The sequence below is a fragment of the Marmota flaviventris genome, chromosome 18 (assembly GCF_047511675.1).
Source record: "Marmota flaviventris isolate mMarFla1 chromosome 18, mMarFla1.hap1, whole genome shotgun sequence".
Taxonomy (NCBI): domain Eukaryota; kingdom Metazoa; phylum Chordata; class Mammalia; order Rodentia; family Sciuridae; genus Marmota; species Marmota flaviventris.
In genome coordinates this window covers 9,496,438-9,520,134 of record NC_092515.1, presented here as the reverse complement: position 1 = coordinate 9,520,134, position 23,697 = coordinate 9,496,438, and the positions used below count along the sequence as shown (strand labels likewise).

General features: G+C 52.5%; 3 protein-coding genes across 7 annotated transcripts in view; all 3 read left to right on the top strand.

Annotated features, from left to right (window-relative positions):
- The window catches only part of Pnma8a (PNMA family member 8A), a 43,525-nt gene extending 37,268 nt beyond the window's left edge, over window positions 1-6,257 (top strand). For 3 of the 5 annotated variants that reach the window (XR_011705401.1, XR_011705397.1, XR_003584182.2), the window contains 3 exons: window positions 1,217-1,380; window positions 2,487-2,537; window positions 3,638-6,257. The gene's annotated coding sequence lies outside the window, so the exon portion shown is untranslated. The remainder of the gene's footprint in view (window positions 1-1,216; window positions 1,381-2,486; window positions 2,538-3,637) is intronic. The other 2 variants (XR_011705399.1, XR_003584179.2) reach the window with 2 other exon arrangements.
- Window positions 6,258-8,489: 2,232 nt separating this feature from the next.
- On the top strand, window positions 8,490-9,369 carry Pnma8c (PNMA family member 8C). The gene has a single exon (XM_027945792.3). The coding sequence runs from the start codon at window positions 8,731-8,733 to the stop codon at window positions 9,343-9,345; it is 615 nt and encodes a 204-aa protein (XP_027801593.1). The 5' UTR covers window positions 8,490-8,730; the 3' UTR covers window positions 9,346-9,369.
- Window positions 9,370-19,331: 9,962 nt separating this feature from the next.
- Window positions 19,332-22,199, top strand: Ccdc8 (coiled-coil domain containing 8). The gene has a single exon (XM_071605215.1). The coding sequence runs from the start codon at window positions 20,028-20,030 to the stop codon at window positions 21,780-21,782; it is 1,755 nt and encodes a 584-aa protein (XP_071461316.1). The 5' UTR covers window positions 19,332-20,027; the 3' UTR covers window positions 21,783-22,199.
- The last annotated feature ends 1,498 nt before the right edge of the window (window positions 22,200-23,697 follow it).

The window sequence follows — 23,697 nt, the reverse complement described above, 5'->3', positions numbered from 1 at the left end:
CTTAAGAGACAGGCAGCTGGTGAAGGAGGGCAGGTAGGGAGCCAGAAATACACGAGGGATTGTATATAGCAGTGGAATTTCATGCCAGTGGGAAATATGGACTTTTCCCCACAGGAGACAGCTGAACAGCCATCTGCAGAGCTGCACAGTTAGATCCCTATTAAAATACCAAAATAGAATCTAGGTAGATTGGAGATCTGAAGGTCCAAAAATGTCACTTTCACAGAAGGGAAAAACGGAGAATTTATAATCTTAGAACTAAAGTCTTGCTACATGTGACACAAACCTCTGAGGCAGGTGGGAAAGATGGACACATTTCATCACACCAAGCTTCAAATCACCTACAAGGCTGGGGAGCCCTCAGAGAATCCCACCGTGGACAGGAACCCCCCGACAACACTGGGGCACAGAGAGGGGTCAGTTTCCTTCGTTTGCCAAACTCTCACCCTGCAGCTAAAAATAAATAAATAAATAAATAAAGCCACAGTGTGAAAGATACGGACAGAAAGCTCACAGAAAAAGAAACAAATATTGGAATTATAAAACAAGCTGCAGCCTGTTAGATTGCAAAGACGAGAACCCCACTAATATGAAACTGGGGGTGTAGTTTGGGGGGAGGGCTTGCCTAGCTGCCCAGCACAGAAAATAAACAAATGAATACCCAAATAAATACATAATAAAAGCAATGGCCAGGGCTGGGGATGTGGCTCAAGCGGTAGCGCGCTCGCCTGGCATGCGTGCGGCCAGAGTTCAATCCTCAGCACCACATACAAACAAAGATGTTGTGTCCGCCGAAAACTGAAAAATAAATATTAAAAAAAAAAAAAAAGCAGTGGCCAGAGAGACACAGGCATCCTCCTCTTTCTCCCAGTAAAGGCACGGTGCCCACCACCTTCCAGAAGGACAGTTTAGGGAGACGGGCTCTGTGCCTTGCTTGGATTCAAGGTCCGACTCTTGCCACCTATGAGCTGTGTGACCTCTAGCCTGTGTATTAGTCCTGCTGTGCCTTGTCTGCAAAATGGTGATAATAACAGGATCTCCCTCAAATTCTTTATGTGAGGATTAAACAAATTAATACTATAAGGTTCCGGGTCCTGCATGAAACAAGGATTGTAGAAATGGCAAGGGAGTGAATTTGGGTGCATTGGTGGCCAAAAGGTGTTTATTAAGCACCTGCTGTACACAGGACCTTGTTTGGGTTTTGCTTTGTTTGCAGAGCGGGGGATTGAAATGTGCCAAGCAGGAGCTCCATCCCCGAGCCACACCTCCAGCCCAGGATCTGTTCTAGGACCTGCAGACACAGCCTCAACCGGACAGCCTCCCAGCCTGGCTCAGGTCCCCTGCGGTCACTCCTGGAGTTCCCAGCATTCCACTTTACTGGTATTTACCTCTGTCAGGCTCACTGATGTGTCCCCAGGGTTCACAGGGCTCAGAACATAGCTGTAGCTAAAAAAAAAAAAAAAAAAAAAAAGATATATATTTCTATATCAATATCTATCTAATCTATTATCTATTTGCTGTGTTAGGGAATTAATTGCTCTTCCAGAAATTGACACCCTCCAACTCCAGTCTCTTGCCTGACTGGCAAACTCCTGTCCTACCCTGACCCTCAGAAACCTCACCAACCTCCCCTCCCTGTCCAGCTCCCCAGAGAAAAGTCCAAATTCCCCACCACAGGATACAAGGCCCTGCAAGATCTGGCCATTGGGCTGGGCCTGGGGCTCACGGGTAGAGCGCTGGCCTAGCATGTGGGAGGCCCTGGGTTCAATCCTCAGCACCACATAAAAATAAATAAATAAAGGTATTGTGTCAACTACAGCTAAAAAAATAAATAAATATTAAAAAAAATATATCTAGCTGTCACTTCCCTTCTCCTGCCACCTGCTCTTCTGACTGTCTCCTCAGCTCTCTCCTGTTCCCTCAGGGTCTCCTGGCTGTTCCTCAGACCACCCCCCCCCCCAGCAGTCTTCAGCCGCAGGGCCTTTGCACTGGCTATTCCTTTGCTTGGAATACTGCTCCTTTACATAGTGTTTGCTCTGCTGCCTGGGGTCGAGCTTTGACCTTCGCCCCTGGAGCCACTCTGGCTGAATTGCCTCCCTGGGAAGTTGCATCAAGGAACCTTTACTTGGTGCACTGTAAAAAATTCAAAATCTCTCCCTGCCCTCCACCCCTGGCTTTCCTGCTCTCCTTCTCCTCAAGACCACTCATATAGTTGGACTCCATGCCTTGGGTTTTACAGCCACGGACTCAACCAACTGCAAACAGAAAGTATGTGAAAGAATATTTCATCTGCAGTGAACTTGTCTAGATCTTTTTCTTATTATTTCTAAACAATACAGGATAACAACTTTGTGTGTGTGTGTGTGTTTGTGTGTGTACGCATGTGGGTTGCTGTGGATGGGGCCCAGAGTCTCATACATGCTAGATAAGTGCCCTACCACAGATCGGAGGATCCCTAACCCTTTTTATTTTTTATTTTGGGACAGGATCTCCCTGCCCAGTGTGGTGGTGCACACCTGAGACTCCAGGAGGCTGAGGTAGGAGGATCCCCAGTTTGAAAAAGGCTAAAATATATAAGCAGAAAATTTATACTAAATATTTAAAATTTAAGTATTCACAATCTCACTAGTTGAGTGGCTTTGATAAAATGATCTGACTTCTCTGATCCTCAGTTTTCTGGCTAAAACATACAGAAACTGCTCAATGAGTATTCACTGAAGAAATAAATGATTGAATCATTAAGTCAATAATTAACTAATGAACTGTAAAAAGTAAATGACTTAGTACACCTAGCTTAAAATACTGTCTGGCACATAGTGTGCCCGTGTAAGGAGAGCAGTGCGAACTACTTTTAAAATGGTATTTTTTTATGGTCTGGGGATGTGGCTCAAGCGGTAGCTCGCTCGCCTGGCATGCGCGGGGCGCTGGGTTCGATCCTCAGCACCACATACAAATAAGATAAAGATGTTGTGTCCACTGAAAACTAACTAAATAAATAAACATTTTAAAAATTCTCTCTCTCTCTCTCTCTCTTAAAAAAAATGGTATTTTTGTGGCTAGATCTGGAAAATATCATGCTAAGTGAAATACGCCATTCCCCCCACATCAAAGGCAGAGTGTGTTCCCTGATATGTGGGTGCTCATCTACAACAAACTCTAGGGAAGACAGCCACTTTGGATGGGGCAGAGGGGAGTGAAGGTGGGGGAGTGAGGGGGCAGTAAGATGAGTCAGGCGACATTTCCCTAGGTGCATACAGAGTCAATGGTGTGACTCTGCATTGTGTACAACCCCAAGAATGAGAAGTCACACGCGATTCATGTATGATGTGTCAAAGTGCATTCCACTGCCGTGGGTAACTCATTAGAACAAGAAAAAAAAAGTGGTATTTAGATGTGGCTCAGTAGATAGAGTGCTCACGCCAGCGTGCTTGAGGCACTGGGTTCAGTCCCCAGCACCGGAAAGAAAGAAAAAGAGAGAGAGAGAGAGAAAGAGAAAGAAAGAGAAAAAACAAACAAACAAAAACACCCAAATGTCACCTCCTCCAGGAAGACTTCCAAGATCAGGGCAGTCTTCCTGGACAGGACCAGTTGCTGGGGCTCCCAAAGCACTTTACACAATTCTCTCTTTAAATTCTAGCGAAAGACGTCCCAGGAAAACTGAGCTCCGTTAGCACGTCGTGGACTCTGCGCATCAGCTCTTCCTGGGGTCGCAGGCTTGTCCCTGCTGTAAACGGCAGAGGTGGGTGCCCTCCTGGCTGCCCGGCAGAGCTCCTAAGGCCCAGCCGCCCCACTCGCCCCAGGGCGCGGCACCCCAGGCCTGGAACAAGGAGCCTCTCAGGAAACGTTGGTGGATCAAATAAATGAGCCGTTGTGTCGCCTGCTTCTGGAACCAGAATGTGCGTAAACCCAGGGATCCACCACGGCGTGCCAAGGACTCAAAATCCACGGCAAACCGTTTCCATTGCCAAGTTCACTACATCTTTTGAAGGAGAATTCGTCTTTGTACATAATGAACACTGTCCGCGTGGAGTGGAGGGTGAACTTTTTTTTTTTTTTTTTAACACTGGGGCGGGAACCCAGGTCCTAGCACATGCTGGGCAAGCTCTCTGCGCTGAACTACGTACCCCAACCCCTGAGATAGATAGACAGATATGGTGGGGTCTGAACTCAGGGACACTTAATCACTAAGCCACATCCCAGTCCTTTTTTGTTTTTTATTTGGAGACAACGTCTCCTTAATTCGCTTAGGGCCACACTAACTTTCTGAGGCTGGCCTCCAACTTGCAGTCATCCTGCTTCAGCCTCGGAAGACTCTGGGGTTACAGGCATGTGTCACAATGGCCAGAAAGGTGACTTTTTAATGACAAAATAAGGCATCAGTGGGGCTCCCCGGTAATCCCAGCAGTTCAAGAGGCTGAAGCAGAAGGGTCGAGAGTTCAAAGCCAGCCTCAGCAACTTAGCGAGACACTTAGCAACTCAGGGAGACCCTGTCTCTAAATAAAGTACAAAAAAGGGCTGGGGATGTGGTCTGTGGGCACCGTTGGGTTCAGTCCCCTGTACCTAAATAAATGACTAAAGCTTCAAAGAAATCTCTATGGAAGAGCTGGTTCCTGAAACCCCCTGGAGGAGAGGGCAAGCCTCCCTTTTCTTCTCTGTGCTGGAGAAGGTGAGTAATGGGTCCGCCAGCCCTGTCCAGCTCTGCCTCCAGGGAGGAGCAAGGCCTCTGTGGGTCTCACCCGGGGAGGAACTCATCATGGAATCGGACCTTTGGTGATCGTGGGTCAAAAATAAAAACCCAGAGGGGATGGCGGGAACATTAACAAAATGGCTGGCCTGGGCTGCGGTGCGGCTCAGTGGTGCAGCCCATGTCTAGCACGCACAGAGCCCGGGTCCCACGCTCAGCATCACCAAAGAAAAATAGAAGCTTCAGCTGGCTGTTAGAGAAGCTTGACACAAAAGCGAAGCCTCCGTGTGCTGGTGACATGGGCATCGCCACCATCAGTCAGTGTTTAAATTCCTTTATGAAGAGTTACTCAAGCATACGGAAGGGGGAGTTAATAATAAGAAGGTTACTGAGGGTGTCAATCAGGCATCTCACTCCAGTCCCGTCTGCAAAGCTAAGCGGGAATGCAGATACGCAAATCAAGGACGGGGAGCAAGAAGGACTGGCAGGGCCTGTGGAAAACCGGAACAGGAGCTCCATCTGAAAGGGAGGCAGAGGCTTCTCAGTCCCAACAGGTTTTCTTCAGGTGACAATGAAGGTCTGTATGACAGATCCTCTCTTCCCCCCATTTTTTTAAGTGAAGGGATCTTGGTATATTGCCAGGGCTGGCCCCAAATTCCTGGGCTCAGACAAGTCTTTCTCCGGTCTCAGCCTCCAGGTGGCTGGGACTAGGAGTGTGGGCTCCCTTGTCTAGCAGATTCTCTCATTTCAAATAGAAGCCAGAAATCTGGAGTCCTTTTACGTTTCATTTTAAAAGTCGGTCACTGACTTAAAGCTTTTGGAAAGTAGAGCTGAACAAATCAAGCAGATCTGAGCCCAGTTTCCTGAGGAGAGGGTTCCAATTCGTGGCCTCTGAGTTAAGCCTTTCCCTCCAACTCTCAGTGGAGTGCCCTGGGACGGGACGGGACGCAAGGTCACTATCACACTCCCCCCTCCCCCTCAGACTCTGCCCATTGACAAACCCGCACTGGCCACTTGATGCAGATCCTGGATGGAAGGTCCCCAACAGAGAAGCCACCTGCCTGCCCAGAAGAGCCTCTTCCCTCCTGGTCACTCCCAGATCCCTCACTGCCCTGCCCTGCCCTAAAGTGGGAACAGGCCCCCTGTCCAGTCTGCTCCCAGGATGACCCAAAGGAGAAAAACGCATTGATGGGAGAAAGTCTTTGAAATTTGGGAGAAGAAGTTTGTCTTTGGAGGTTAGACCAATACTGTGCTGCCTCTCCCGGCAGAAGCAACACATGTGTACATATATGTTCACCAAGAAACACAGGGCACCTAGTCTGTGAATCCGTCATAAAAAAATGCAAAAATCAAACTGAACTTATCTGTGACCTTGAAAGTCAGGGGGCTGGCTACCCTTGAAAGGATACAGTGACTTGGACAGAGTACAAGACACCCTTCTTGGGATGCTGATGGTGTCCATTTATGATTTGGGTGCTATTCATGTGTGGGTTTTCATTTATAATCTATATGCTCCTCGTTACAGCCATTGTAATTCAATGAGTATTTAAAAATAAAGTTTCAGAGGAATGGGTTTCAGGTATGGTTTGATCCAGAGACAGGTGGTGTCATTAGGACTATGGCTGGGTTTGTCAGTGATTCTCTTAGCTCTGCCTTCCTCCTCAGAACAGCCTCTTCTAGGATTGTGGATGCAGCTCAGTGTCATGCTGGGTGCTTAATGTGCAGGAATCCTTGGGTTCTATCCCCAGCACCCAAAAGAAATGTCTTCTCTCATGATGCCAGAATGTCCTTCTGCAGCTTCCAGGCTTACTCTTTCATATTTGGGGGAGGGGGAGTATCCCTGCTTCACTAGTCGCAGAAGTCCTTCCCGTCATTCTAATGGCTTTACTGAGTTGAGTCCAGGCTCTAACCAATCTCTCTGACCAGGGAGATATGTCCCGATTATTTTGGGCCCCAGTGAGTGACCATTTCTGAAGCAATTAAGTGGCAAAGGGGTGGGGTTGTTAGTTCCACCCAATCAGGGCCCGCCCTTGGAGCAGGCAGGTGGCCTTTATTAATGGATTAGGGAGGGCAGAATGGACACAGTGGGGGGGGGGGGAATGGATAGGGGACATTTATTTTTCCCTGTGTAAATTTTATTTGAAACAACCACAAACCTGCAAAAAAAAAAAAAAAAAAAAAAAGTTACCAAGATGGCACAGAGAAGTTTTTGCTCTGAACCTTTCTGAGAGTACCTTGCCAATTTGGTGCCATAGGCTCCCTGAATATTGCGGCATGTGTGTCCTACAAAGAAGGACACTCCTCTGGGTGTGGTGGGGCACCCCTGTAATCCCAGGGACTCAGGAGGCTGAGCCATGAAGATCAGGAGTTCTCAGCCAGCCTCAGCAGTTTAGTGAGGCCCCTAAGCCACTAGGCGAGGCCTGTCTTGAAAGAGAGCGAGAGAGAGAGAGAGAGAGAGAGAGAGAAAGAAAGAAAAAGAAAGAAAGAAAAGGGCTGAGGATGTGGCTCAAGCGGTAGCCTGCTCGCCTGGCATGCGTGGGGCGCTAGGTTCGATCCTCAGCATCACATAAAAAAAAAAAAAGATGTTGTGTCCACCGAAAAACTAAAAAATAAATATTAAAAAATTCTCTATCTTAAAAAGGGAAAAAAAAAAAAGAAAAATTAAGGGACATTTCATTGTAAAGGGTGCTTGTCCCTTTGACGAATAAGTATTATAGGGGCAGGAGATTAAATTGGAAGCCAGCATCATCAAGTGGCAACGATACATACTTGATGTTCTCTCTCTCTCTCTCTCTCTCTCTCTCTCTCTCTCTCTCTCTCTGCCTTCCGGCTTTAGCTTTCTGCAGGAAAGGAATCTACTGAGTGCGTGTAAGGGCACGTGCCTGCGCAGACTGTGATGTGTGACGTTGAAATAAAGAGCAAAGTTGTGGAAAGATAAAAAGGGTTTATTCTTCTGTACTTTGTAATCTCCCGATTACTTTGTAACATTTCACATTTCACCAGTAAGTTTTCCGAGAAACGCATGATCATGAAATAAATGAATCAGATTAAAAAAAAAAAAAGTATTACAAGGACAAGGTCTTATAACTGCGCACATTCCTCAACAAACTTCCCATTCATTTATATCTGCGCGGAGGGGTTATAATCTGTTACTCTTATTTCTAACTTGATGCTCAAGTCATCTGAACTGGCCAGTGGGGGTCCTTTAAGCTGCCTCCTGAGTCCTTCCAGGTGTTCTCATCTGTCTTTATACATTTTCCAAATTTGTGTCCCCAAAAGATGTTCTAGGTTCATCTTGTCTCTTCCTTGTGCCCCACCCCCACCCCAGCCCTCCGGAATCAGCCATTTTTCCAAAGAGTGGGGATTTTTGAAATTGGGTAGCTGACCCCTCACCTCCGAGTGACCCCCTCGGACTCTGATTTCAATGCGACGGGGCCCGCCAATGGCAGAGGCGATGCTCTAGCAGTTGCCATGGAGATCTCCGGGCCGCAGAACGGAAGAAGGCGGTGACGTCACTGCAGGAGCAAGTGCAGCGGCCGCGTCCTGGTCTTGGCCCCGCCCCAGGGCACTAAGGGCAACCTCTGGGCCAGCGGTAGGGGACGAGTCACCCTGCCTGCCAGACCCGCACCCAGGACGCGCTGGTGGCAGCAGTCCCAGGGAGATCAGCCGTCACAAATCTGCTGAGACTGTCAGGGCCTGGGGGACCTTCGGAGGCCACCACCAATAAAGAGGCATCTTCAGACCCTCCCTCGTGCGGCCTTGCGCCGGACCCGGGAGCCACGAATCGGCTGGCAAACACCCACCTCGGGTAGCCTGGGACGCGTGAGTCCCCTCTCCTAGGGCTACATCGTGCAGCCCTGCTCGCAGGGACCGGGGACGCCCTGCCTGAGCTTCTAGCTGGGTCTGTCTCTAGCCTCCGCCGGTGAGGCCTCATTCCCAGGTAGGCTTGGGAAAGCGATCGTGGCACCCTGGATCAGTTTTTGGATTCCCGAGGCAGCTCCAGCGCGCACCAGCGGGCATACAGCTGCCTCAAGGAGTTGGGCAAGATGCTGTTTGGTGTCAAGGACATCGCACTGCTGGAGCACGGGTGCAAGGCCTTGGAGGTGGACAGTTACAAGTCCCTGATGATCCTGGGGATTCCGGAGGACTGCAACCACGAGGAGTTTGAGGAGATCATACGGGTCCCTCTCAAGCCTCTGGGCAAATTCGAAGTGGCTGGGAAAGCCTTTCTGGAGGAAGACAGGACCAAGGCAGCCATCATTAGACTGGCGGAGGAGCTCAACTATGCCGTGGTCCCCAGGGAGATCAAGGGCAAGGGCGGGATGTGGAGAGTGGTCTACATGCCCCGGAAGCAGGACGTCGAATTCCTGACCAAGCTGAACCTGTTCCTGCAGAGCGAGGGCCGAACGGTGGAAGATGTGGCCCGAGTCCTGAGACAGGAACTGTGCCCGACAGCGACAGGTCCCAGAGAGCTGCCCGCCGTGAAGTGCTGCCTGCCTCTGCCTGGGGAGCACCCAGAGGCCGGGGCCACTGCCAGGGTGGATGCGGTGCCACCTCCGAGCTCCCTGGAGAAGGAGAGCAAGGCTGGAGAGGGCAAGAGGAGCAAGAGGAAGCACAAGAAAAACCGTCGACGGCGCCACGCCTCCGACAAGAAGCTGTGAGCTGGCGTCGGGGGGCGGGGCACGTGGAGCAGCGTGGGAATGTTCTGAGTGGTTGTGGGGGTGACGGGGGAGGGCGGGCATAGCTGAGGAACCTTGGGGGGTGTAGTGAGGGGGGTAGCCTGCGCCAAGGGACGGTGGTGGTTCCAATGAGTGGGTGACTTCTGAGTAAGAATGAGTGTCAGAGGTGACATCGCACTAGTGTGGATGAACTAGGGATTTTCATCTAACTTTGGGTTGCAGCCGAGTGGGTGTGGCTAACATCTGGTTCAATGTGGGTCCTTCCTTCTTTCATTCGCTCTGCAGATATTTATGGACCTGCCGTGCCCTAGCTTTGTCCTAAGAGCTGGGGATACAGAAGAGCATTAAAAAATAATAATAATCCCTGCCTTCAGGACACTCACTCGTCAGTGGGTAAAGACCATAATGATCGTGTTACTTGGACACATGGAGGGAGGGAGGTGGTCTGAGTAGCTGTAGGTGGGCTCCGTGCTCACGTCTGGTTGAGTCTGGATACTTCACTCATCGGCCCATTCATTCATTATTTCCTCTAACCAGCGAATATTTCCTGAGCATCTGCCGTGTGCTAGGCACTGGGGAAATGGCGGGAAACAATTCAGACCTAAACCTTGCCCTCGTGGCTGTCATACCCAATGTGAGTCGATGCGGATGACATCTGAGTCACCTGAATACACGGATTGAGCAGGGCGCTCAGCTTATGCGCGGCATCTGCGCATGATTGTGCTGAGTTCCGGTGGATAGTCATTTGAAAACCTATGGGTGACATTTGAGAGTAGGCACCTGAGTGTGTGCGTGGGTTTGAGTGAGTGAGGGTAACTTCTGAGTGAGGAGGGGTCACAAAGACCGGCTTCTCACTAAGCGGGGACAGCGCGGGACCAGCCGCGCAGTCGCAGTCGGAGCCAGAGAAAAGCCCTGCGTCCCGACAGTTGCCGTGGAGACCGTAGCTGCCCCCAGGCGCCTGCTGGGGTTTGCAGGAAACGGAGGGGACACACAATGTTCTGGATTTCAAGGTTTGCAGAAGGTCTTTTGCCAGAGTTGAGAAAAACCCACGCACAGCCTGGAAGACTGTCAAGGTGACCCCTGCTCCGCCATCATCAGGGGCCAGGTGTTGCGCATGGCCCCGCTGGTGAGGGACAAGGGACCTAGACTCCGTATCTTTACATTCTTCTGGAAATCCCGCCATTGCAAAGTCTAGAGCGGTTTTCCGTCTTTCAAAGGGATGTCCCTTGAATGTACCTCTGGCTCGAATTTGTCCCGAGGGTGCCACCTTGGTGAGCTGGCTCCCTGCTCACCACCACTGAGGAACTGTGCATGACTCTCAAAAACTGTCGCTGTTCTCCACACGTTGTCTCTCTTGCAGAAGTGGTGAGACTGGGCGCTTCTGCCCTCATTGGCCCTGGGGTGAAGAGTGGGTCTCCCCACATTAAGTCCCAGAAGTCCTCCCGGGCGGGGGCGGGGCGGTCGCTCCACTCTCTAAAGAAGGAAAGGCAAGACTTCCCGTAAAAGAGAAGAAAAACTAAGTAAGAGTCCACTTTGAAGAGTCATTAAGAAACACCAAGTCCCCAATCCCGTGAGCTGAGTACCCTGGATGGTGATGAAGGAGAAAAGGAATCAGATAAAATGCAATTGTGAGTGTCCAGTCCTCTCTCCTTCAGGAACACCAGGCTGAATTTGCAAACCTCCATCGGTTCAGGGATCTGCAAAGGTTTGAATGACTTTATTTTCAAAAGTGTAATTTACACACACACACACACATGCTTAGATTCTTATCCACTGGAGCCCCACAGTGTCTTAGGGGGGTGGGCATCAGTCCTGTGTAGAACCTCCAGCATCCATTCCCCTTTGTCATTGTTTGGAAAGCTGTCCCCAACAACCCCTGACCAGAGCCAACCCCTCACCCTAACAGCCAGACCCCTCAGGTCCTGTTAGGTCCCCCTGGTTCCCAGCAAGCTTCAAGAAACCTAAGGAATTTTTAGGATTCACTTGGTTGATGTAACCAAACCCCAACCTTGAAGACTCTGATTGCTGCCCATTTCCCAAGCGTTGACCTCAGCGTCTTTGTGTGTGTGTGTGTGTGTGTGTGTGTGTCTGCGCGCACAACAGTGGGATGAAGCTTTTCCTGCCATCCTCACATATATATTTGAACTTCTGCCCATCCATGGTCAAGAAGTCTGTAGCTCCATACCGATCTTTTCATCTCCTATAAATCCCCGCCCAGGGCACATCCACTCGCAGAACGTTCTACCACTCTGCTTCTTGTTCACAGTCTGAACTTGGATAAAGGCCACACAGGTCCCAGCATGTTTGTTGCATGCAGACCGTGCTCCCTTCAGGGCACAACTGTTGTATAGGACAATGTGACATTTCTTATCATCATTTTGCAGTCCTGAGACAGTGTTTGTGCTTCTCATGGGTTTGGGTGTTTCCCATCTAGCTTTTGTATTTGTGATACACAACCTGAGTGTGTGTTGGTTTTGATGCATCAAGATCACTTCCTTTCCGAGACTTTTTGGGACCCATTGGAGAGTCTGACAGGGTTGCAATGCACACCATTAGATTAAAAACCATCAACCACCTTGAGACAAGGCCTCACTAGCACAGCAGATTCCAAGCCGGAATTCCCAAGTAGATTGGACAGGCCGCAGCTGCCTTTGTAAAGCCCCGATTTCAAAGGTGGGTTTAGCTGAAACCCTTCATCGCTTTTTGTGGTTGATGTTCTATTGTACAAATAAGAATTGACAAAATAAATGTATGCTACTGAAACAAGTCTGCTCTTTAATGTTTTGGGCAGTTGAGGGGGGTCTATATAAGGTTCAATTTGGAAAAAAAAAATTCTTTAAAAAAAAAAAAAATCTCTTCCATGGATTGTCTGAAGGTTTCCAGGACTGTGTTATTTTAAAAGGAATGTTATCCAATCATGAGAGCCAAGAGGACCAAAATATGTAGGTTTCTTCTATGCCATGAGCTTCCCAAGACCTGAGGCCAGATGGAAAAACAGATCAGGAATAAAAGCAGCACAGGGTCCTTGGGCTCCAAGGCACTGCACAAAGGAGCAGGAGAGAGGACAGTGACCAAAGCCAGACACTCTCATACCTTTTAGACAAAGAGTCAATCTGTGGGGTTTTGTTTGCATGCGTGTTTGGTGTCTGTTTTTGCAGCGTGAGGGATAGAACCAGGGCCCCCTGTGTGCTGGGCAGGGCGACCCCTGAGCTCCAGCCCGAGAACAATCCATGGAGCACGGGACAAGACAAAGCAGCAGCTTAAAAGCTTAAAAGCGGAATCGGGTGGAATGCAAATAAACAGGAGGATTGTGTTTGTTTTCAGATTTCTCTGGTGCCTGGCTCTGAGAGGATAAAAGCTGTGTCCAGTGGAGGAGGATTTATGTCCTGCCTTTAGGAGGACAGAGAAAAAGAACAGGGAGTGCTCTGCCTCCTAACCTCCTTAACTCATTAGTCCTCAGTGTTTGAGGGGAATCTATGTTTTCCTTCATCTGCAAGGTGCTGCGCTGCGGGCCACAATCCCTAGACCGAGCCCTCCTGCCAGCTGTAGTGGCAATGACTTGCAGATTGTTGCAGCTTTGAATTTTATTATTATTTTTTGCAATGCTGGGGATGCCCAGGACTTTGCATCACTAAGGAAGCGCTCAGCCACTGGGCTGCACCCCCAGCCCAGGGAACTTTGAGTTCTAGAACAATGATGTGGTGACCAAAACTAAGATTGTAGGGTCTACTCCCCAGGGAGTCGGGCAGGCCCCATAATCACAATAATTTTGTAGGAAAAAGTAGTATATTGACACCAAAGAAGACTATGAGTGTTCTTATATTTGCCTACGTCTAGGTTTTTTCTCTTTCCCTCCCCATCCATCTACCCTTCCTTCTTTCCTTCCGTCTTCCTGTTTTTCAGCGGGGGGGTCTCACTATGTTGCACAGGTTGGCAACTGGGCTCAAGGGATCGTCCTGCCTCACCCTCCTGAGTAGCTAGGACCACAGTCATTGCCACCAAGGCTGGCTTCCAATGTTCTTTACTCATGCTGAGCTCTTGGTGTTCAGATTCCTTCGGATTTCGGAAGAGCCGACAAGGAATTGGATTATGAACCAGGGTGAGAGCCTGGGCAAGGCATTTAACCTTCCTGGGCCTCAGTTATCTTATCTGTAAAATGGGACAGCAGCCACCTATTTCTGCAGGTTCAGAGATGTGGGTAAACGTGCAGCTGTGTAGCCAGGCTGGGGGCTATGGCACACTCCTGTAATCCCAGCACCTTGGGAGGCTGAGAATTGCAAGTTTGAGGCCAGCCTCAGCAACTTAGTGAGGTCCTCAGCTACTTGGTATGACCCTGTCTCAAAAAATAAAAAAGGGCTGAGGATGGAGCTCAGTGGAAAAGTGCTGCTGGGTTCCATCCCCAGTACAACAACAAACAAAAAATAGCAAAACGTGCTGTGTGTGTGTGGGGGGGGGGGGCGGGTAGGGAGGAAGCTGTGAAATACTGGCCCCTGGGATCCTGGACTAGGGACAAATGTGTGTTGCATCCACAAAGACCTTAGCCTGATTTTCCAGCTCAGATTCCTAAACTGATAAGTATCCCTCAAAAGAGGCATCTGTTCCCTCTGTGCCTGCAGAAGGCTGTTTTGGACCCTGGATGCTAAGAGCCAAGCAGGCAAGTATGCCCAGGTAATGGTTTTTGGGAGACGTTTAACCAATCTGTGCCCCAGACAGAAAGGGCATTGGAGGCCCTGGAATGCACAGACCTGGGTTTAAATCTTGGCTCTGCCACCAACTAAGCTGTGTGACTGGGGGGAGGGGGAGGCTTCACCTTTCTGGGCCTCAGTTTCTTCACCCATAAAATGGGTCTAATATTCCTCATGCCACAGGGTTCTTTGCCCTAGAGTGTGTGCCCCTTGCCCTGGGACTTAGGCTCTGGAATATCCACAGCAGCCCAAGAAGCCGGGCTGGACACAACCCAGATGGCCCGCAGGTAGGGAATGGATAACCAAACTGCAGAACAGGATATCGGGACAAAAAGGGGTGAATATATATATATATTAAAAGGCTACTTTGTATCAGATGCTTCAATAAAACCAATTTTGAAAAACGAAAACCCAGGCAGAGCAGCTGGGGAGGGGGCGCTGCCTGGGTTATTTACTCACTCTGCGTGCCTCAGTTTCCTTGTCCACGAAATGGGTTGATAATAACAGTCCCACAGCTGAGGGTGGCCATGCAGCTCAGAAGACAGAATCTAAGATGCTGAGGAGGCACCTGGCCGTGAAGGTGAGGCGGCTCCCGGGGAGGTCAGCTGTCAGTCAGCGCAGCTCCCAGTGCAGGAGTTTTAATGTCATGGCTCCTCTCCTCACTAAAGGGGCCTCTACGCTGCTCAGAATGGAGGAACTCACCTCCAATCTGCCTGCTGTGCCTAGTTCCAGCTGCCCCACCTCCTCAGGATGCTCAGTCCCTGCCTGTGGCTGCCCAGCCACCAACCCGCAGCCTCATACTGTCTTGGGGAGGTAGATCTCTGGAACTTTCCCCAAGGATTCTAATGAATGAAGCCCTCAGAGATGTGGCCTGCCGGCTTGGCTTCTGCCCCCTCCAAACAACTTTCAGATCTTTGGTAGATTGAATTGGGGTGGGGGTGGGGGCAGTTAAGTGGCCAGGCTGCCACACAGCGCTGCTGCTTGCTGTGTGTGTTGGGGACCTACTTCCCACGCTGTCAGTTAACCGCTTAGTATCCGGAAAGGAAGGGTGGATAATTCATATCCTGTCCAGTGTAGACAGGGATCTGATTTCTAGGCATTAAGATTGAGGACAAGTCTGGTGTCTATGCCAAGATTACCAATGTCATGTGAGAGAGAAAACTCTGGGGACCTTACCACCAACCCTGCTCCCCTCCCCCCTCCCACTGAGGCAACCGGACAGTGTGGTGGCTGGATCCAACAGACCCGAGCCAATGGGAAATAATGAGAATAACAATCATTTAGGCCGAGTTGTTGGGATTAAATGAGAAAATGTACAGGGCCAGGGACAAAGTAGGTGCTCTGTAAAAGTGAGTTTGCCAGGTGCAGTGGCCCAGCCCGCAATCCCAGCTAGACCCCAGACTTGAGTGCTCCCCAGTCTCAGCCACAAAGGGGAGGTGGCCGAGGAAGTTCTGGAATGTCGATCACTGGATTCAATTTCCACTTACACACACACACACACACACACACACACAGTCAGCAGTTAGTATTAACATCACCATAGGGTAGCTCATGGGCTTCTGCAGAGGCCCTAGCTGTCCTGAAGAAATACCCGGATGTGGGTGAGCGCACACTGATGCAGAAAGACTCAGGACCCGCTACCGAGTGGAAAATGCACGTTTCAGAGAAACTGATCAGGGCAGCCCCCTCCTTCTTCATTCACTCACTCAACAAATATTTTGCAATTTCTCCTAGAGGCTGAGATTGGAGCAGTGAGCGCCGCGGACACCCGTCCCTGCTGGGTGGGGCTCAGATGCTCACAGGGTGAGTTGATCAGTAGAAAATATCAGGAGGCTGGGAGAGCAGCACAGTAGAGGCCACACCCGGAGGCTTGGGTTCAGTCCCCAGCAACACCCCCCAAATCAGGAAGTGCTGTGCTGGAAATAATCCAGGATGGTGTGTGTGTGTGTGGGGGATCCTGGTACAGTAAATTCTAAACCTAACACATGCCCTCAGTAAGCTGCCGGGCTTGCTTTCCTTTCTCTGCCTCGCTCTCTGCTTCTCTTTGTCAGTACAGACATATCTAACAGTAACCTCTGTCTTGTCCCACCAAATGTGTCACTTTTAGTAAATTTTTTTTTTTCCTAAATGGCAAAAAGTGTCAGGTGCGGTGGCGCACGCCTGTAATCCCAGAGGCTCAGGAGGCTGGGGCAGGAGGATCGCAGCTCCAACTCAGCCTCAGCAACTTAGTGAGGCCCTAAGCCACTCAGCGAGACCCTGTGGCCTCGGTGGTAAAGTGCCCTGGGTCAATCCGTGGTACCAAATAAATAAATGAGTGACAGGTGAGAAGCGTGGCTGGGTGGAGGGATTTCCGCCAGGTTTGACTTCCTTTTTCATTCTTTCCCGACTTTTTTTTTTTCTTTTAAAACAAATTTAAAGTGAAAACTATAATTGTTTTGTTTTGGTTTCTTTCTGTGGTGGCCCAGGCCAGAGATCTGGGCCATTTAATACCGCTCACAGCAGAACTGCTCAGGGGGGACAAAACATTTTTTTCTTCCTGGTACTGGGGATTGAAGCAAGGGGGACTGGGGGTCTGGTTTACTGAGCTCCAATCTCCGTCTTATCATTTTTTTTTTAAATTTGAGTCAGAGTCTCTGCTGACTGAAGCTGGCCTCGAACTTGCGATCCTCCTGTCTCAGCCTCCTGCGTCTCTGGGTTTACAAGCGTTCGTCCCAGCGCTTCAGGGTTGGCAATTTTTATGAGAATGTTGAGTTTAGGACTTTTCATTTTTAGGACCTATCTCCCTTCCCCGACCGCCCCCCCCCCCCTTTAAGAAAATACTGGTTACAAAACCCAGAGTCTCATCTCTGAGGTCACCTCTAGGAAGGAGAGTTGGGATTCTTTAAGCCAACTTTCTTGACACCAGGGTCTTCCCAGGAGTTTTGGATTTGGGCCCCTACAAAACAGGTTTTCAGGGGAGCTGGCCTGGGAAGGGGGCCTCAGGAAGGCTTGAGTCCTCCACCTTGGCCCCTCAGCGTTCCTGGTTGCCATGGAGACCCCTAGTCTGCTGGGAGAGGGTCAGGCTGGAGGGGCGTGGCTGCGGGAGGCCCCGGGGCGCGCGCGAGGGCTGGGCGGCTGCTCGCGCGGGAGGAGGAAAATCCAGCGGAGCCCAAGGTCCAGGCTCTGCAAGAGCAAAAACAACCCGCGGAGCCAATAACTGCAAAGGCCCCGCCGAGGCTGTAACCCCTCCACCCCGCGCATCTGTCTGCTTCCTCCTCTCTTTTCTATTTTCCCTCCTCCCCTCTTTCTCTAAATATCTACCTGGTTTCTTTCTGAGTTAAATAAAATCACACGCCATTAGTGAAATAAAATTACACCGGATCGTTTCTATACTATTATCAAAGTCATTAGTGCACCTGGCTTTTGTGTAAAATCACTTTTTACCCCTGCATTTCACTATAAATTGGCTTCCTTGGTCATCCAGTGGATGCCATTCTATGTGTTGAAAGACTGCTCTGAACAGGGTCCGGGAGACCTGGAGATGGTAGTTGCCAGTGGAGGTGTTGGTGGTGGTGGTCGTAATGGAGGATGCTGAAGGGCCCCTGAGAAAGGGAGAGCAGGGTGAGGGAGATTGCCAAGAGTAGGCTGGGGCAGAACTTTCTGTGAGGAAGGAGAGCATGTACAAAGGCCCTGAGGCTGAAACAAGCCCACTCTGCCAGGGAAACAGCAAAGGGGCCAGCAGCTGGAGGGGAGGGAGAAGCCCACAGGAGAGGGGAAGCAGGGCCGAGGCTGTAGGTATCCTGGACTGCAGTGAGAGCTTTGATTTTACTCTGAAGGAGATGGAGGGTTTTCCAGCAGAGACACATCTGACAGCTGCTTCACAGGCTGTGGCTGTTGTGGGGTTAAGCAGCCAACCCTGGAAGGAGGCCTGGAGTGGCTCAGCTGCTCCTGCAGCGGCCTCGTGTTTATTCCAGCCCCCGAGACCTGGCTCAGTGGTCAGGCCTCCACTTAGAGCTGTCTTCAGGCCAGCCTCATCTCCCATCTGTAAGAAAATGGTAGCGATGGTGCCCACCCACCTCCCCAGGGTGCTGCGAGGGTTGTACCCACAGGCGCAGCACAGCTCACTCGGAAGCTCCCTGCTTCCGAGTCCGCACTCCCTGCAACCGACGTGAGTAGCAGCGCAGCCGTGGTGGTGCAACGGGCCATCTCATCGCAGCCTGCTCCCCGCGGCCCAGGCATTCTGACCCAGTCTGCCGCGATGGGGCCTGGGGGCCTTCTCTTTTATTTAACTTATTTTAATTGACATTTTTGATTGCTAAAAGTCCAAGCAATCTAAAAACGTGTAAAATGAAATATACACTCTCTCCTGCCTCTGGAGGCTCTCTGCTGCCGGAGGGGGGGGGGTCCCTCTCCCCAGAAACTTCTCTGGGGAGTCCGCGCGCCCGTGACCAGCATACAGACACATCTGGACTCCTTGACCTCCACACAAAAGTCAAAACAGTTCTGCTTTCACACCCAGACTTCAACTGCTTGGGGGCTGGCTGTGTGACCTTGAGCAAGTGATTTTATTTTGGGGGAGGGGGACTCCCTTTCTCCAACTGTAAAATGGGACTTTTGTCTCATCGTTCGGATTTCATGAGTTAATTCATAGAAAGCACTTAGAATGGCGCCTAGCACAGCGGTTCCCTAAAACTTGCGTGGCCTTAGCCGCTTCAGTTTTCATAGGCGCATAGAACTTCATTATCAGGTTAGGCCATAAAATGTCATCAGTCCCTTCGGATGACCATTTAGGTTCATCCATTCACTCATACTTATTGAGCACAGACTGTGTGCCAACCACCACTCTAGGGAGTGGTACAATAAGACCTGGCACGGACTTCTCTACCCTCAAGTATGGGTGTGCGGGTAGGAATTGCGGGTACCAACAGTTCGGTGGATTTTAAATTGTAATCGAAGGCGCCAATGGCTCTCAGATGATCGGCTCCATTAACATCCTACCTCGGGGCTTGTCTGAAACCTGCACATTTAGGAAGGTAGCTTTGGGGACCGCTGGCTTTGGGGAAAGGTGCTGACGTGGGCCTGCGCCGCCCTTTAGCTAAGAAGCCACCGCCGCAGCTAGGCCCGGGGCGCAGCCACACCCCTGGGGGGAGGGCTGCCCCGAAGGGAGTGGACAGCCCCCCTGTCAGTCTTCCCAGTCCCGGAGTGTAAGCTGAGAAGGGAAGGTGGGCCTCACAGGGGGAGGGCGCCGGGGAACTTCCTGCCCGTGCGCTGCACTGCACCGCCTGAGCGCGCGGGCGGGAGGCGGGCGGCGCGTCAAGGTCAGCTTGGAGCGGGTGGCCGCCTGCCTGGGGGCGGGAGACCCTCCTGGGGGCTGGGCTGAGGCCTCCGAGCTCCTCGGCCATATTGAACAGCCACGCCGAGCCGTCTTTGTCTGCGAAGACCTCTCCCAAGTCCCTGCCGCGTCCCGGGTGCCAGGGCCGGGGAGGACGCGCAGCCCTCGCGCGCCAACTTGGAGTCGGGACACCACGTTACCATCTCGGAGCGGGCCTCGAGCCTCGGGACTGATCTCACCCCGGCTCACATAAGCATCCTGGGACTTGATACCCGCCAGCCCTTTGTGGGGAGCCCGACTTGGTCAAGACTGGGCTTGTTGCAGGAGGGGACTTTGGAAGGAGAGGGGAGGTGAGACCCTCCGGGCAGCGTTGCCGGGACCCTCCGCCCCGCTTCCCCCTAGACTAGGGGCTTCCCGTCGTCTGTTTGGGCTCCTTGCCCCCCACCCCAGATATCACCCTGGAGATCTTAAAGACGCTGGAGAAAAGCCATATCGGGGGCTGGTTCCCCTGGGGCTTCCTCCCGTCCCCCGACTGCCTCATCCTCTGGAGCGTCCCCGATGTCTGCAAAGATGTGGATCTGGACGTCCTCGTGGAAGCCCTGAAGCCCGTGGGCACCTTCAAGAAGATCGGCAAGGTGTTCCGCAAGGAGGAGGACTCCACGGTGGGCATGCTGCAGATCGGGGAGGACGTGGACTATCTGCTCATCCCCCGGGAGGTCAGGCTGGCGGGGGGCGTGTGGAGGGTCATCTCCAAGCCCGCCACCAAGGAAGCGGAATTTCGGGAGCGGCTGATTCAGTTTCTAGAGGAAGAGGGCCGCACCCTGGAGGACGTGGCCCGCATCATCGAGAAGAGCACCCCACACCCGCCTCAGCCCCCCAAGAAGCCCAAGGAGCCCCAGGTGAGGAGGAGAGTCCAACAGATGGTCCCTCCTCCGCCTCGGCTGGTCGTGGGCACGTTCGACAGCAGCAACGCCAGCGACAGCGACTTCAGCGACTTCGAGACCTCCAGAGCCAAGGGCTGCAAAGGCCCGCGCAGCCGCAGGAAGGTGCGCAAAATGCCCGTCAGCTACTTGGGCAGCAAATTCCTGGGCAGCGACCTGGAGAGCGAGGACGATGAGGAGCTGGTGGAGGCCTTCCTCCGGCGCGGGGAGAAGAAGCCCAGCGCCCCACCCGTGCGCCGCAGGGTCAACCTGCCAGTACCCATGTTCGAGAACAACTCGGGGCCCCCACAGTCCAAGGCAGACAGGTGGCGAGAGTACGTCAGCCAGGTGTCCTGGGGGAAGCTGAAACGAAGGGTGAAGGGTTGGGCTCCCAGATCTGGCCCCGAGGTGGGGGAGGCCCCACAAGCCTCCCCCCCGGTGGAGAGAGATGGGGCGTCAGGGCCCAACCACAGTGCCAGCCACGGGGACAACATGGGAAACGCAGGAGATAGGAGCGCGCTGGCCACCTCCTCCAGAAGATGGAGGCCCAAGATCAACTGGGCCTCCTTCAGACGTCGTCGGAAGGGGGAGGCAGCATCCCCAGCTCCTGAGGCAGACATACCAGCTGACCAGAGGGCAGAGGGTGTACATAACCAGGGGGCAGAGGCTCCAGCTGACCAGAGGGCAGAGGCCCCAGCAGATCAAGGGGCAGAGGCTGCAGCTGACCAGAGGGCAGAGGCCCCAGCAGATCAAGGGGCAGGGGCTCCAGCTGTACAAGGGGCAGGGGCTCCAGCCGACCTGAGGGCAGAGGCTCCAGTTGACCAAGGGGCAGAGGCTGCAGACATTCAGAGAGCAGGGGTCCCAGCTGACCAAGGGGCAGAGGTCCCAGCTGACCAGGGGGCAGGGGTCCCAGCTGACCAGGGGGCAGGGGCTGCAGACATTCAGAGAGCAGGGGTCCCAGCTGACCAAGGGGCAGAGGTCCCAGCTGACCAGGGGGCAGGGGTCCCAGCTGACCAGGGGGCAGAGGTCCCAGCTGACCAGAGGGCAGGGGTCCCAGCTGACCAGGGGGCAGGGGTCCCAGCTGACCAGGGGGCAGGGGCTGCAGACATTCAGAGAGCAGGGGTGCTAGCTGACCTGGGGGCAGAGGCTCCAGCTGACCAGGGGGCAGAGGCTCCAGCTGACCAGAGGGCCAGGGCCTCAGATGATCAGAGGGAAGAGGCTGGGGAGGCCCAGGCTATCCAGGAAGCCGAAGCCTTAGCTGGTCTGGGGGCCGCTGGGGCAGCCCCAGGGGCTGGGGCTCGGAAACAAGTCAAGACCGTGAGGTTCCAGACCCCTGGGCGCTTTTCATGGTTTCGAAAACGCAGGAGAGCCTTCTGGCACACTCCCCGGCTGCCAACCCTGCCCAAGAGAGTCCCCAGGGCAGGTGAGGCCAGGAACCTCAGGGTGCTAAGGGCTGAGGCCAGAGCAGAAGCAGAGCAGGGAGAACAAGAAGATCAGCTGTGAGGGTTCCCTGGGGACCTCAGAGCATCCTGTGCCCCACCTCCCATCAGCCACTAAGGTGCCTCCCTCCCAGGTCCCAGCGGAGCTACTCTCTCCCTCCAGACTTGTAAATAGAGGTGGACAGAGGGACAGGCAGCACCTCCCATATCTCTACCCAGTGACCCTCGTCTTATCTATTGTGCATTTATTTTTTTTTTAAATACTATATCCCAAAGAATGTAAAGAAAGAAGCTGTAGGTCAGGGTGGCATTGCCCGGGGTTTTAACTTCTAAGTGCTCAGTTTGAAAAAGGGAGGAGGGCAGAGCAAGGGGGGACTTCCCAGCCTTCCTGCCTCCATTTTGCCAACACTTGTAACTTGGCCTCCTTGAACTTGAAAAGAGGGCTTAAGCCAACATGCAAATAAAAGTGTCTCTGAGTTGATGTCCTGGGTCTGGACTTGGCAGCTGACAATGCTCCAGGGTGATTTGGCCCTTGCTGGTGTTCCACTCGGGTCTTCCATGAAGGGGACCCCTGTGTCTATGTCCTCACTTTGGTTAACATACTCTGCCCTGGGCTCTGTGGGTCGGAGGGTACAGGGCTCATGGTTTTGCGTAGCTGCACCCCAGTTGGTGACCAGCTACAAAACAATTTTCTGGGAAACACACCTGAAACACCTCTGGGGGCCCTTGGGGTGCTAGAATGTGGCTTTGCCTGTGCTGGCTGTGTGACCCTCTACTCTATACCTGAGGTGGCTTGGCCACCGATGTGTTGGAAAGTCATAGGGACAGGGCAGAAATGGGGTGCAGGGCAGTGGGCCATGATTGGTTCTTGAAATCGGGGAAGGACTGGGTTGCCAAGACCTGGAGGGGGTGGAGGGCTTCTTTGAATTGCCTTGTGGCCCTGAGACCCCTAGCAGTGAAAAACCGGACAGCAACTGTCTACACCCCAACTCTGCTGAAGTTCAGCAAGAGCAAAGGGTATTTGCAGAGAGGGGTTCACAACAAATTCCACCCCCCAGACTCGGCCGCAGAACTGGCCGGAACATCTCTGGTAAGTAAAAATCCTGCCCACCCTCCCTGCCCCTTTTTGTGGTGCTGGGGACGCACCCATGGCCTCAGAGTGCCAGGCACATGCTCTACCTCACCCCAGCCCCTTTTTCTTCCCTGCTGTGCCCTGAGAGGAGGTGGTCACTGGTGGTAGCACACAGAGCCCTGAGTGGCCCTTGGGCATGGACTTGGCCTTTTGTTCACAGCTCAGCCTGACTAGAAAGAGGCCCCAGAGGTTTGGGAGAATGGACAGGTGCGGCCCTGCCTGGAGGGTGGGCTTGGTGAGGTGGACAGGTGTTGGGAGCCACTGAGCAGTGCCCTCCATACCAGGTCTGCGGGGTGGTGGGACTGTCCTTTGTGGATGCCCAGTTGGGAGGACAGTGGTCTCAAGGCCGTAGGGACCTGAGCAGTTGGAAGGTAAAAGGGAACAGCAGGGTCCCAGAGAGACCCTGGAAGAAATCTCAGAAGGAACAGATGCTGTGATGGGTCTCCAGCCAACCCCGGCGCTGCCCGCCTGTCCCTGCAGTACCCAGAGCTCAGTGGGTCTTGGGGGTCAGTGGGGTCCTTGAAGGGAAAGGCTTGTTGGCCCTAACAACAGGCAAGATGGATTTGATGTGAAGCTGGATTTCATAGTCATCAGGTCCTCTTGGCGACACTGGGTCACACCCTCGTCACCGCCACAAGTGTGCGTGCACACACAGACCCAGATGCACACCACGATGACCAACTCCTGCCCGACACACGCAGATCCGCACAAACACCTTAAACCCCCAGCCGACATGCACAGACCCATGGACACAAATGTGAGCCCACACATACCCTCGGACACACAGACCTGCTGGGCCCCATGGACACACGAGAGGCCCCTCACACATTCCCTGCCACACTCACAA